The 15,331-nt window shown below is 45.9% G+C and overlaps 1 protein-coding gene across 4 annotated transcripts in view; it reads right to left on the bottom strand.

Moving 5' to 3' along the window:
- The window catches only part of ATP2B1 (ATPase plasma membrane Ca2+ transporting 1), a 369,470-nt gene that overhangs the window by 22,057 nt on the left and 332,082 nt on the right, over positions 1-15,331 (bottom strand). For all 4 annotated transcript variants that reach the window (XM_082254546.1, XM_082254548.1, XM_082254545.1 and 1 more), the window contains exons 16-17: positions 10,393-10,584; positions 2,277-2,490 (exon numbers count right to left, since the gene is read on the bottom strand). In XM_082254546.1, the coding sequence (XP_082110672.1) occupies positions 2,277-2,490; positions 10,393-10,584 (406 nt within the window). The remainder of the gene's footprint in view (positions 1-2,276; positions 2,491-10,392; positions 10,585-15,331) is intronic.

The following is a 15,331-nucleotide window of genomic DNA, read 5'->3' as shown; positions in this document are numbered from 1 at the left end:
TGAACCGGACTGACTGGTCTTGGGCTTACCCCACCAAGCCTTTTTGCTCCCTCCAGAGGCGCTGAACGGTTTACCTTTCGCTTGTGCCCGAGGCATGAAAAAAACACCTATGAGCCGTGAAAGGCGGCCCCCGCCTACCTCAGGGTTCCTTACCTTTGGAGTATTGGGGAAGAAGAATACCCTTACCCCCCATTAAGCCTTATATCAACTCATTCAAGGAGCCTCCAAACAATCGCTCACCCAGAAAGGGGAGCTCTGTTAAGGCCTTCTTAGAAGCCTGGTCAGCCGACCAGCTCTTAAGCCACACCATGCGGCGTATGGCAATCCCTACCGCTGACTCTGGCAACCAGATGGGCCGCGTCCAAGGATGCATCACACAAACACCAGGGGGGACGGGGGAACTTTAGCACTTTAACCCATTCCGTTACCATCTGTGAAACCAGAACGGACACAAGGATCGGTTTTAGTACCGAACCCACCAAAACATGGAAGTGGCAGGAAAAGGGATTCCACCCATCTGTCCACTAGGTCCTTGAAGTCCGGGGAAACTTCCAAAGGTACCACAGTAGATTTGTTAAACCTGGAAACAGGGTGGTCCACTCGAGGTGGCACTGTCCATCGGTTCGAGACCGTGCTTAATGTGCCGTCATTGTTCATTCACAATATCGTGAAATTCCTCGAGACAAGAAAACACCTGACCCGATTTCTGGGCTTTGCAGGAGCCAAAAACTACCCGTGTTCCTGACCGTGTGGGCTTATCCGTCAATTGTAAAGTTTCCCTCACTCAACAAATCAGTGCTTCCATCATAGCGCGTTCCCGTGCTGTGGCTGAGGACAGGTCCTCTTCGCCATCTGATTGCGAGGACAGGGATCCCTCAGGGAGGGCGTTGTACATGATGATCATATTAGACTGAGTCGGAAGACAGAGAAGGCAGTGTCAGTTTTTGGCTAGCAACTTGTTTCAAGACAAAATCAACCTTTGATGCCATTTTCCAATGCTGCAGAAAGACACTATGGACTGCGAGCCGGACGTACCGGCAGGCGCACTGAGGGGGTCTGATGCAAAATTTACCGCCTGGGACTAAATTTTGCAAGGTTACAAAAAACGTGCACTGTCACTTTAAATTCACGATCGCGGTCCGCACTGCCCAATCGCGCTGTACTCTGCAGGTAGCAGAGTTTGCAGGGAATGCCCAGAAACGACCCCCAATACTGTATCACCTCACAGAGGAACCAGCAACCTCTGCACATGGAGAACTGAGCACAGGAAGTGACATCAATCTACAAGAGGCCCATCTGCTTGTGTAGCTCCAGGCTACAACAAAATGGCGCCAATACAATGTATAGCAAGCCCAGGGAAAATGGCCACATCACCTCACACACAAGGAGCCGAAGCCCACACCTAAGATAGCAGCCGAACGCTGCAATGTGGTTAACCTGCAAATACAAGGCCACACCAGGGATCTACCTAAAAAGACCCCACAGGATAAGGTACCGCTGTACAGCCCCCCCTCGGGCGCCAGGCGCTGAATATAGCGCCCCCATGATAGTGCAGGGAGGGCAGGGCCGAAATCCTGATAGGCCAGGGGATCTTTTGGGAAAACGGGGTCCTATTATCCCCAGGAGTGGGCCCAACCCCCCCCCCCCCCCCAGATACCACTAGGGACATGAGGGGCTCAGTTTACTCACCATACCATGGACCACCTCCCACCCTGAGTTGGGGTGCTGCCAGCCGAGGGGTACGCTGCAACTCAGGGCGTTCCTGGTCGATGTGTCCTAGCGAGACATCCACTCGCAGGCTCGTCCCCGTCTACAGGGGCTCAGTCGGGGTGAGGCCTAGGGCGGGACTATAACCTGCTCACGCTCTTCGGCCAGGCTGGGAGACCGTAAGGATCTATATTATCCAGTGCAAAACCTCAGCCGGCTGTCGCTTGTAGTTCCCCAGGAGGATCCCCCTGACACTAGCTAGCGTTAGTGAGTAAAGAGAAATAAACAGAAAAATTCTTAAAAAGAACAAAAAAAACAGACCGAAGTCCCAGCAGGAAACCTAAGTCCTACTCCTTCACTAGGCAGCAAGAAACTGACTTGTGGCAGAGTGTGTGTTAGGTTATGCCGTGAAGAACAGCCCCTGTAGGTGTGTCAGTGAATTTTTTCACTGCTTTGTACTATTCCTGCAGTAGGCAGCATAACCCAATGGTCTTAGTATGAGAGCTGCGTCTGTCAATGGATGATAGAGAAAAAAAGTATAACAATAAGCAATGCAAAAACACACTTACCCGCAAATAGTAGTGTGAAGACCACAATTAACTGGTAGACTGCATGGCCTAAAATATTTTTCATCATTGTGCGAGATATGAGGGGTTTATTTCTCCCATAAGGTTTTCTCAATAATAGAGATTCTGTTGGAGGTTCAGTTGCCAAAGCAAGTGATGCAAATGTGTCCATAATAAGATTTACCCATAACATCTGAACAGCCTTAAGTGGAGAGTCCTGAGAGAGAGACAAAATAAAAAAAAAAAAAAAGTTAAAAAAAATTATGAAAAGTGTTGCATGGAACACTGAAATTGCAAAGTCCTAAACGTTGTACAATGATCTTATTCACCTCTTCCCAGCCACCCCTTTAAGTGGGTTTGTACACTGGGGGGGTGGGGCAGGCAGGAAGGTCTGCCTAATCATGTGACCACTGTGCTCGCCAATGGTCACATGACCAGGAGGCAGTCTGTCTCTGTGCTGGGAGCGTGCAGTAAGAGTGCTCTTAGCACAAAAGCTTCTGATGCCCATAGATGCATATGTGCGGTGTTAAAGCCCACCCTCTCTGACACCACATATTGCATTTCATGGAGGGGGGTGGTTAAATATTTCATCGATTGACAAAAAACTTCCTAGTGCTATCAGGTTTGGTTTCCCTAAAGAATAACAGACCCTAGAAGTGCCAAGACACCTGTCCCTTTATAATACGCCCTGGGAGGACTTAGTTTTTCCTATTAGTTTTAATTTTACAGGAACTGATTAAGCATCCAAACAAGAGTGGATTCAAGTCGTAGGGGGGTACAGCTCCCTAGACTGCATTTAGTGCACCTAGCATTCTAACGACAACAAACCCTTCTAGTTAATCTGGCTGTGTTTCAATATATTTCTCTATCATTTAACATCTTTATGTGCAACTATGTGCTAAACATGCATTTTGTAAAAAAAAGAAGGAAAAAAAAAAAAAAAATACACTGACTACATGGAGGGAGGACTGGCCTGTTTGGCCAGGGCCCATCCACCAGAAGTATGAGTATGCCTGTGTGCCAAGATCTCTTGGATCAATTTAGAGCAGGCATTTCCAAAGTCCGGCCCGCAGGCCAATTGCTGCCCCCAGGCTGCTTTAATACGGCCCCACAGGTCATTTGGAAAAGTCTATTGTTGTGGCCCCTGTGAATCCCAGAGCACTGCTCAGGACCACTGGGATCTCTGGATCTTTCAACGCCCATGTTACTTGTGAATAGACTGTTAACACCCACCGCCCATCCCCACCAGCTTTATATCCTTTGCTCAATATGGCCTCAGACTTAGCCTGATTAGGGAGCACTAAAAACACAAATAAATTTGGCGCTACTATGACAGGACCAGCGCTCTCTCCATGAGAACTGGCATAACACCCGTTTCGATTTGTCATCCATGTGATGCAATGGAAAAGTATGCCATTTGCAATAAACTTTGCATAAAATAGTTAATTTGCATTTAATTTTAATGGTCCAAAGAATGTCAGGCAAAATGGTCGGCCCTCACGGATGTTCACTTTATCAAATCTGGCCCTCTTTGAAAAAAGTTTGGACACCCCTGATTTTAGAGGAATAAGGATAACCAGAATCAGTTATCCAATCTTGGAGAGCAGTGGGTGGTGGGGTTTCACTGGAGGGAATGTATACACCAGTTTGAATGGAGATGAAGGGGGAATCCACTGTAAAAGCCAGGGGATTCCTACATGTAGGTGCAAGCCTGTCCAGTGTCGAGTTGAGGGATACCTGGTTGATCTAACAGTTCGACAGTTGGACCACAGAGAAGCAATCTTTTTGCCTGGGCCATATCTAAAAATCAGTCCCAGATACTCCAGGTGATGAGAAAGCTGGCACGACATTGACACCCTGAGATCTTAGCAGGGCAAGAGGCAGAGCAACTAACTTTGTAAAGACGGGTAGTGCATAAAAAAGTCAGGGGGACAAATTGAAAGCCTTCATTTCCTATGGCAAAGTGCGGACTGTGTGGTGTGTGGGTAAAAATAGGAATATGAAGATAGACATCAATGAAGATGTCCATTGATGCCAGAAATTCCCCTTATCTGAATGAAGCGATAATCATTCGGAATTCCATGCAGAATTTGGGGACACTCCAATATCTGTTCAGGGCATAGGTCTAAAAACGGAACAAATGCCTCCATTCGGTTTTGAGGCCATGAGTAGGTTTGAAAAAACTCTAAACCTTTCCTTTGCAGGAACTGGGGTCATTATTCCCTAACGTTAAAGGTAATAGAGATACCCTTGGGTCTGGGTGTTTTTAAGGTGAAACTGGCAGACAGAGTAGGAATTCAGGAAATTGGATTTCTGTCTCACCGGAAATTTTTTCTCTAATGTTCATTAGCGGATACAGCTCCAAAATCTTCTTAACCATTGGGTCATGCCCCCTACAGGAGTAGGATACTAGGCAGGAAAAAGTTTTACCACGCCTATGGGGCAGTCCCAGGGGATATAATCCTACACACTGCTATAGGCATTCAATGTTGTTGCAAGTAGTGTCAGAAGAAAAATAACCCAACTCAATAGAGGGGTGGGTGCGGTGTACATCAATGATCAGAGAAAAGGATTTTACAGTAAGACAAAAATTCAATTTTATCTTTCGTTCATTGACGGACACAGCTCCAGAATCTTATCTATTGGGATGTCCCAAAGCAGTGTTAAACATGAGGGGTGGGGAAAAACAGCAGAAAAAAATCCCAAAAGGCTAAACCTAGCCTTTTGGCTAGGTTTAGTTTTTGGACTGCTTGAGCTCCAGGTAACATGGAGCTCAACCAGGAACAACTGGAGCTGACCTGAAAACAATACAACCTCAAAGAGAACCAAGTCCTCTCAAATAGCGGCCTGCAAAACCTTGCGGCCAACAGCAGCATCCGCAGATGCCAGTACATCCACTTTATAACATTTTGTGAAAGTGTGCACAGACGACCAGATGGCCACCTGGCAAACCTGCTTCACTGACGCCTGATGGCGGAAAGCCCAAGAGGCACTAAGCGCCTGCTTAGAAAGCGCCTTAACAGGAACAGGGGAACCTGCCCTTGATGGAATAGGCTTGCACCACCCTCTGTGTTGTCCATCTGGAAATGGTCGCGGCAAACGCGACCAACCCTTTGCGAGGTCTATCCTTAAGGACAAACAGGCTGATTTCCTAAACTACTCAGTTGCCCGCAAGGTACACCCTGGGTGCCCGACCCACATTCAGAGAGTGCAAGGCAATCTCCCTAGGATGTTTAGGCTTCGGGCACAGGGAAGGCAACACAATGTCTTCATTCAGATGGAAACTAGAAACAACCTTATGAAGGAAAGACTGACAAGGGCGAAGCACCACTTTATCTCTGTAAGCCACCAGGTAAGGTGAACGACAAGACAACGCTGCCAGCTCTGACACCCTGCATGCAGAAGTAATAGCCACCAAGAAGGCTACCTTCTGAGACAAAGTAAGCAGAGAAAGCTTGCGAATATCTTTGAAAGGCGGTTACTGGAAAACAGACAGCACCAAATTGAGATCCCACGGAGGCAAAGGAGACCGTATTGGGGGAGCCAAGGGGTAAACCCCCGAATAAAGGTGCAAACTAAAGAATGCATAGCCAAAATGATAAAAGACCGCCAAGGCCGAAAAACCTGGCCCTTGATGGTACCCCAAGGCCAGGCGCTGATCAACACCTCGTTGGAGGAATGCCAAAATCCAAGCCACCGAAAGGGAACGGGGGTGACCAAGAGACTCACACCACGAAATGTACGTCTTCCAGGCACGAGGGTAAATCTTCCTAGAAGGTAGATGTTCTAGCCTTTAATAGCATGGGAATCACCGATTCAGACAACCCCCTATCCTTCAGCACCTGGCTTTCAACAGCCAAGCCGTTAAAGCCAGCGACTGTAAGCAGGATGGAAGATTGGCCCTTGGGCCAATAGATCTTCTCCGAGAGGAAGTCTCCAAGAAGCAGCGGCGACCAGCCATACCAGATCAGAGTACCAAGACCGGCAAGGCCAGTCTGGAGAATTCTCAAGAATGACCAGGATTCCCCTTCTGCCTCGATCCTGCGCAGAAGCTTAAAAGGGGAGAAGGCGTAGTCAGAAAATACTGACCCCAGGGAGCCACTAGTGCGTCTGAGGCGTCGGCTAGAGGATCCCGAGACCATATCCCTGGACCTTACTGTTAAGACGTGGGGCCAACAGCCCCACCTCGGGAATACTCCACCGGAGACCCAACTGAAGAACACCTTCAGATGAAGTGACCATTCCGCCTGGTCCAACTGAGGTAATCTGCCAATTATCCCCTCCTGGAGAGTGTACAGCAGAGAGGGCTGGAACAAATGTTATGCCCACCTTAGAATTCCGGCTACCTTCCAAGCCGCCAGGACATTTATTGTGCCCCTTTGGTGATTGCACCAACCAACAAACTCCTGAAGTCCTACAAGGTCACAGATAGGGGGAGCTTCTCCACAATAGGACCACAAAAGAAAATAGGTTTAAGCTCAACCTCCTTCCCATATATACAAATTCAAACTCAAGTTTGAGTTTGAATTTGTATATATGGGAAGGAGGTTGAGCTTAAATCCATTTTTGACTGACATAGGCCACAGCCAAGGCATTGGCCACTTGAATTCGCCTAAGATGATTTATCGAAGATCCAGACAAGGTCTGAACACTCGAAGTTCCAGTACATTGATTGACAGACAGTCTAGACTCCTCCAGAATCCAGACCCCCTGAGCACAATCTGTGCCGAGAACGCCTCCCCACTGGGACAGGCTAGCATCCGGGATGGCCACTGTCCAGTATAAAGGAAGGAAAGAACACCCCTGTCGACATGCCAGAGAACAAAGCCACCAATGCAGGGATCCTTTTGTACACTAACTCAACAGGATCAGGTTGTCTAGAGACTGTGGTGACCTTGTCCCATTTGACAGAAATCCTTTTGCAGAGATCTCGAATGGAACTGTGCATGGAGGTCTAGAAAGACGACAGTCTGCTGAACAGCAGAATTGCATCCTGCAATTTCTGAAGCTCGTCCAGAGGCAAGACACTGTGGCTGAGGTCCAGACCAGAGACAGACCCAGACAGTCCAACTTGGTGGAATGAACCAGAACAGACTTCGGAAAATCAGAATCCCACCAGACTCCTTCAGAGTTTGCAGAATACTTTCCCCGTAGTCCATCGGAACTGTTGGGGACACTTCGCAGAAGATGATCATCCAGGTACTCCAGTACCGCGATCCCTCGCGGACGCAACAAGGCCAGCACCTGGGTCAACCCGGTCGTGAAGGCCCAAAAAGTGGAAAGGAGGCCAAGGGCTAACGCCACAAACGGATAATGCTCCTTGCCAATGGCAAAACTGAGGAAACCCTTATGACCTGCATATATAGGAATATGAATGTAAGCATCCTTGATATCGATAGAAGCGAGAACCCCCCGATATAAAGACGCCACGACTGTACAAATGGATTCCATTCGGGACTTCTGTACCCGCGCAAAGCCGTTAAAGCCCATAGGAATTCCATTTAAAAAAAGGAAAAAATGCTAGGACCAGAGATCCCAGCAAGGAACTAGGTCCTTACTCCTGACTAGGCAGAAAAAAAACTGAATGCCTATAGCAGAGTGTGGGAGTATATTCCCTGGGACTGCCCCATAGGCGTGACACAGCTTTTTCCAGCCTAGTGTCTTACACCTGTAGGGGGCAGCATAACCCAATGGGTAATATTCTGGAGCTGTGTCCATTAATGAACAAAAAGGAAAATTGGATTTTTGTACCTACCAAAAAATCAATTTCCTTGAGTTCACTGACGGACACAACGCTCCATTATTCAGAACCATAGGGTTATATTATATTTAGCAGGCTCCTGCACTAATGAGCTGATCCTGCATCAGAAAAAAAATATTTTAATGATTGTGCTGCTGCTTAAAAATATACCAAAAAAGTGAAAAACAAAAATAATCCAACCTAGCAGCGCTCAACTCAGAAAAGTGCACACAATATATGTGAACAAAATTAACAAACAATTGAATCAATATTTGTGTTCAAATAATCACTGAAAATCCAATCCCAAAATAGTGAAAAAAAAATCAGTGAAAAAATTCCAGTGAAACACACCTGAATAAATCAATGTATAACTAAAAGTCCAATAGTAGGAGAATAGTTATATGTGATGATCCAGTGAGATTCTAGTGCAAGCTGAACAGAAAAACACCAACAAAGAGTTCCGCCACCTTTGTGCTCCACTCCCCTCAGCTAGAACACTCACCCCCACTTTTTGCCCTTTACTCTCATGGATAGGGCTGATTACGCTTTGGAATATGCACCACTGCACAGGATATAATGGATCCTTGGTAATTCTCAAGATGCCGCTCCACATATACCATAAAAGTGGAGAGCCAATTGCTCCGGACGCGTTCAGGTCCAGGATTCTACGGTGAGACACCGCCGCTCACCCTATCACCAAGCACGTCGTATGGCCACATCCCTGATGTTTCGTCACTTACTGACTTTTTCGAAGGGACCACTATGTAGTGGCCGCCTTGCAAACTTGCGCCACTGACGCCTGATGACGGAAGGCCCAGAAGCACTAAGCGCCCAAGTAGAGTGCGCGGTTACAGGGAAAGAAGGAACCCGACCCTTGATAGAATAGGCTTTAGACACCACCTGTCTGATCCATCTGGAATTGGACACAGACAAAGTGGACAGCCCTATTCTTGGCCCATCTGTGATCCCAGACAGTGAGTCCGACCTCTGAAAAGACTCCATTGCTTTCAAATACACCTGAATCGCCCAAACTACATCCAGGGTATGCAAATCAAAATCCTTAGGCTGTTTGGGCCTGGGACACAGGGAAGGCAACACAAGGTCTTCATTTAAATGGAAATCAGAGACAACCTTAGGAAGGAAAGAAGGACATGGGCGAAGAAACCCCTTATCTTGTGGACCACCAAGGGATACGACCAGATAAGGCCGCCAGCTCTGACACCCTGCAAGCAGAGGCGATAGCCACCAAACAGGCTACCTTCTGAGACAGCGTAAGCAGGGGAGTCTCCCAAACATTATTAAAGGGAGGCTTATGGAGAACTGAAAGCACCAAGTTCAAATCCAAAGGTGGTACAGACCGCACCAGTGGAGTCAGATGGGAGTGTGACCAAGGTCGCTGAAGAAAGACCACTAAGGCCGACAACCTGGCCGTTGATGTTAATCAAGGCCAATTTCTGCTCAACACCTTTTTGAAGAAAGGTCAAAATCCGAGCCACCGAAAAAGAGCGAGGGTGAACTCCAACTAACTCCCACCACGAAGTGTATGCTTTCCACGTACGATGGTAGATCTTCCTAGAGGTAGACGTCCTAGCCTTCAGCAGTGTCTGAAACACCAACCCAGGCAAACCTCTTTCCCCCAACTCCTGGCTTCCAACAGCCAGGCTGTCAAAGTCAGCGACTGCGAAGAATGATAGATCGGCACTTCCAATCGGCACATGCCATTTATAAAAAGAAAAAATTGCCAGGACCAGCAATCCCGGCAGGGAACTAGGTCCTTCTGACTAGGCAGAAAAAAGCTTTAGACCTATAGCAGAGAGGGAGAGTATACCACCTGGGACAGCCAATAGGTGTAGCCAAGTCTTTTTCTGCCTAGTGTCCTACTCCTGGAGGGGACAATATAACCCTATGGTTCTGAATAATAGAGAGCTGTGTCCGTCAATGAACAAAAGAGAAATTATATTTTGTAGTCCCTAGAAACAACTTAAACGCAGTGATTGGGACATCTCTGATCCAGACTGGTGCAAATGCAATTCATCACTGTGAATAGGACATCTAGGTAGGTTTGGAGGGTTTTAGGGACCCGAGGATTGCTTCATAGAGTGGACTCAATCTTGATTTAGGGGTACATGACTAAGAGCTGAAAAAGGACTCCCTTCGGTGAGAATAGGTATTTACCATAGGAGTAGAACGCTTAGGTTATTTTATGTGGGGTTGGGGTAGAGGTATATCCCTGAAAATAGCTGTTCAACTTGTGTATGAAAAGTAGTAAGAGCAAGTAACCTTAACCTTCCTAGATACATCTAGGTCACAGCACTTGTGTATGCACTGTCATCTGTCAAGTACTGCATATTTAATGTGAATGAGAAACACTGTGCTTACTTGTGTGATACAAGCTCCAGTAAAAGCTACAATAACCGCAACTACATTGACGGTAAGCTGGAATTGTAGAAATTTCGAGATGCTGTCATACACATTTCTTCCCCACATTACTGCTTTCACAATGCTGGAGAAGTTGTCATCTGTGAGAATAATATCAGAGGCTTCTTTTGCAACATCTGTTCCAGCAATACCCTGTGAAGAAAGGCAAACAGAATAAAGTTTAAATAAAACACATGCATTCCCCTAAGCAACACCACTGTACATTAAACAATGATTTATTAAATAAGCAAAGACACTTGTCTGCCTCAAGTGCTCTCATAAATGCATCTTGGGCACACTGCCTTCTCTATTCATTTAATGACACGAAAAAGTCCCAAGACACAAAATGATGAAGCATCTGCAGAGGACATGAAAAAGTCGTATTAAATAATTTACTCACGTCTTCAAAGCAAACCTGACTATAATTTGCACAAGCTATTGTCACCGTGTAAGGCTTAAAGGGCAAATTCAGTCAAAATGGATATTTACATTTTTTTTAAAAATGTAGATAAGGCTTAAACACACACCAGTTTGTTTCCTATTTCAGCAATGCTGTCAGGAAGCAAGCCTACATAACCGTATGCTCATGGAGGTTCATGTCTACCTTCATGAGGATGTTCTGTGCATCCCTGTATAAAACAGTCCAATTGCTGTCAAATTGGGATGCAGCAGATGCATGGATACTGCCGCTGCTCCCAATGTGATATCCATGTAGGTGTGTCTCCCTAAACATATGTCACAACATGAGAACATTGCGACTTGCTGCCCCCACAACATGATGCCCCCACAACATGAAACAAGGTGTCTTGCTGCCCCCGACCCAGTTACCCTCCAATGTTGAATGGCATGTGGCCAGGTACAGTTGAGCAAGGGCACACACTTGCTGCCCTTTTCTTTTCTTAAATTTTAAGGGATACTACATTGTTTTGTTCAAGTTTTTTTTTTTTTTTTTAAATGTCAACTAATTCTTGCTCTCTCCAGCATTTCCTTTAAACACTTCAAAAAGCACAAGGAGAAATAAGTGGTCACATGATCAGAAAGTAGTCGCTCCGGATACAGATCTGTAGCCCAGACAGAGAGCTGTCTGAGACAGCTCAGTCTTGGTGCTAAGTGTACGCAGATAAAACTTAAATCCTACCCTTTTGCCCCTGCCGCATATAAGTGTCGGGCAGTCGTAAAGAGGTTATGGACTACATTGTACTGTTCTGTAAAATGTGCAACTTTAAAACATCCCTAAGCATCAGGATTTGTGTATTTTCAGAACTGCGCTTTCAAGCTGCAGTAAAATTCCTGTCTAGCTGAATGGAATTATTTTTTTTTTTTAAATGTACATGTTCCCCAAGGCAGTGCCCAGCAACATTTTTTTTTTTTTTTTTAAATAGCTTGCAAATTGGCCTTGAAAAAAGGCAAAAAAAAATAGCAAGATTTGGCCCCCATAGACTTCACCAGGGTTTCGTACTATGTTTAAGGTTCGCAAACATTCCGCTGGGTTCATCGAACCTCCTGCCTGGTCTTATATCTTTTTTTCCTGCATTGTTGAAATTAAAACATTAATACACAACTCCTCAGTAATGTGGGGGCTGAATAACCAATTCCTGGAATATACAGTACATTGAACGTCTAAAACTTAACAGTGACCAGGTTTACGCAAATCTTATTAAAATGTAATTTTTATTAACTTGTTTTCATGCAAGGATACATGTAGATAGGGCAGGCATAGCCAATCATTTTTCAAGAACAACTCTTGTGCCTATAGTGTATTTCCACCTTTGCAGCCATATTAGGATAACTACTTTATATTTGTTACTTGTCCTCAATCACAACCTACATTTAAAAAATGCAGCAAACCCTTTTTAAATGCTCTATTCTGGAACCTCCAGAACTGTAAAAATCCTAAAAGGTGGATGGGCAGCTGTGTTTGCCATAATTAATCCTGTCTGTACTGTGCAGGCAGATCTCAACTTTGAGTTGTACACTAGATTTGAACATTTTCTGTCCTAACAGGAATAAAGTTTTAGACACTTTGGCTTCTGGCAGTGTATGTTAATGAGGGGGAACCCTGACGTGAGCTTTTATTCAGAATGTAAAAATGTTAGTTGATATGTGTGACCAACTGATACAATGGAAGTTTTTTTAATCTAACCAAAATGGAAAAAATGCACTCGTCTACACACAACACAATCTAAACATTCCAGTGAAAGCGCATGTGTTTTTTTTTTTTTTTTTACATTAATATCAAAAGTGTGCTTAAAAGCGCCACAGGGTGAGGATATTACAAAGAAACTTAAAAGGTCAGTGAAGAGCAGTCACAAAATATAATACTAAAATACGTCAATATAAAATCATACTAACTGAAAAATAAAGGGATTCTGCATCTTCATCCCAATAAGGGTCAAAGCAGCAGACGAAAACATTACAAATTTAGCTTAAACCTATTGCATAACAAGGAGTGCAATTCAAGAAAAACAGATAAAGTCATTGGCAGAGATTTACTAAAACTGGTGGACACAGAATCTGGTGCAGCTGTGCATAATGTCCAATTAGCTTCCAGGTTTTAGCCCACGTTCACACTGAGGGCAAGTTTGAAATTATGAGAGTTCAGCATTTCAGTCCGACTTCGGGGGCAATTTGAAAGACATCTGTACGGGTTCATGCACGATGTCCATTGAAATTGCCCCCAAAGTTGCCAAAAGTAGTGCACTTCAGTTTACATCTGCCTGCAATTATTTTGTGTTTCGCTTTTTTTTTTTTTTTTATTGTAGAAGGTGTTGTAGAGGTGACAAAAGTATACAAAAAATATACCTTGCCAAACAGACAAATGAAACAGATGTAAACGGATAGCCCCAGTTTACATCAGTTCCGATACAAATAAATTAAAAAGAATGCAGCACTGCTATGTTTGGGGAGGAAAAAAACGGTTTCTGTCTGTTAGGACCACCATATAACCCCTCCAACTTCGAGTTAGCAAGGAATAAGGAATAAAGTGGAACGAAACCTAACTTGAAGACTGTGCGCAGGCAACTCTTTTTTGCAGAAAACATGCTATGTTGTCTCCTCCACAATAATATACACTTACCTGTCCGCTCACAGTTTAACTCCTAAGCATTCCCAGCACACTCAGGCTGTGCCAAAATGACTGACTTGTGTGTGCATACGTGAGATGACATCATCCCTGATTGGCCAATCAAGAGACCAAAAACCCAAAAAGAGACCAAAAACCCAAAAAGGAGAAGAGGACAGTGGCTGGCAAAGGAAGTAACCGCTGCATCACTGGAAGATTGAGGGGAGTGTATTTAGGAGTTTAGTTATCTTTACAAGACAAGAAACGGATAAAAAAAAAAAAAAAAAAAAACTTTCCCGGACACAGGTATAGCGTCTTAAGACCATTGGGATGTAAAAAAAAATAATACAGAAAAAGTGGACTGGGCAACACAGCAAATGTCAACAGGCCCACAAAAAACAAGAGTGTAAGACTGACTGGGCATCTACTTGTAGCACCCCATGGCCGAAGCTATCAGCAGAGGCGTGAACAGCCACCTGGTGACAATAAGAAAACATGTGAATAAAAGGCCAGGGTGGCAGCCTAGTAAATCTGCCAAACAGATACTTTATGCTAAAAAGTCTATGAAACTCCCACAGACCTAGTGAAGCAGGCCTCAACAGGAAAGGAAAGAACCTACACCGGTCAGGAATAGGCTTCAGCAGTGACCTATTGAATCCACAGCAGTGGCGGCTGGTGCTTCATTGGACGGGGGGGGGGGGGGGGGGGGGTGTATTCGGCCGACGGACCACACCATAACCCCCCCCCAGACCACACCAGCTCCCCCCCGGCACACCCACCCTGGATTGAAGTGGAGGGCAGGCAGCGGCGGCTTCCCCTGCGTCTTCTCCCTCCTCGACCAATAGCATGGCCTCTCCTTTCGGCCAACTGGGAAACTGGTCTCAGGGCGCGCTTCCTGGTTGGCTGGCAGGAGAATCCGTGTGATATCGAATATTCATTCGCTATTGTCACACAACTGGGTGGGCTCTGGGCGCAGTGCCTATTAGAGCCTCTGGCTTTAATCATGTGCTTAAAAAAAAAAAAAAAACAACGTTTGAATCCATGCGTCCAGCGCCCTGCATGTAGATTAGGGGGCTGGATGCATGGACGGGGGGGGGGGGGGGGGGGCGGCACCCCCAATAGACGGGCCACCACTGATCCACAGTACAGGTGGAATAAGCAGACAGCCTGTGAGAGCCTTTGGGAAGGACAAATAGAATCAGCAGGTCTTAAAGGGGGCTGTAGCTGACAGGTAAACATGTATAGCATGGCGCATGCGTGGCTTCCGGACATGGAGGACGCACATTGAGTGAGCTCTGGGCACCGCTGACTCTCCGCCGCTCCTTACAAGCTTTGTGCATTTAATTCGCTGGGGGCAGGCTGCAAGTATCCCTGACTACCTTGAAGGCAAAAACGGATATTCCGCACCGCAGGAGTCCCGAACCCAGGCCGCCATGGATCGCTTCCTCACTAGGCCGCAATTCCCAGCCTCGATTTCGCAGGAGCACCGGTTCTCCACGATGGACCCACTATTGGAGGCTGAGAATGATGCCGACCATCCACCACTACAGGTACCGGTTAGTTCGGCCCCGACCCCCCCTTCCTCGCAGCAGATATTAACCCCGGACATACTGGATGCTAAACTCCAGGTGCTTCTGATGCAGATCACCTGCAACATAGCTGCAGAGGTGGGCAAATTATCGGTGGAGTTAAGGGGGGAAATTGCACACATAGGGAAACGCACAGACACCCTTGAAACAAAATTCGATTAAATTAGTGGAATATGTGCATGTTTTGGAGTAGGCACATGCATACTTAAAGCACTCAATCTCCCAAATGCAGCTGCAGCAGGAGGATCTG

The sequence above is a fragment of the Pelophylax lessonae genome (assembly GCF_965119305.1).
Source record: "Pelophylax lessonae genome assembly, chromosome: 4".
NCBI lineage: Eukaryota > Metazoa > Chordata > Amphibia > Anura > Ranidae > Pelophylax > Pelophylax lessonae.
This window is presented reverse-complemented; position numbering and strand designations above follow the sequence as displayed.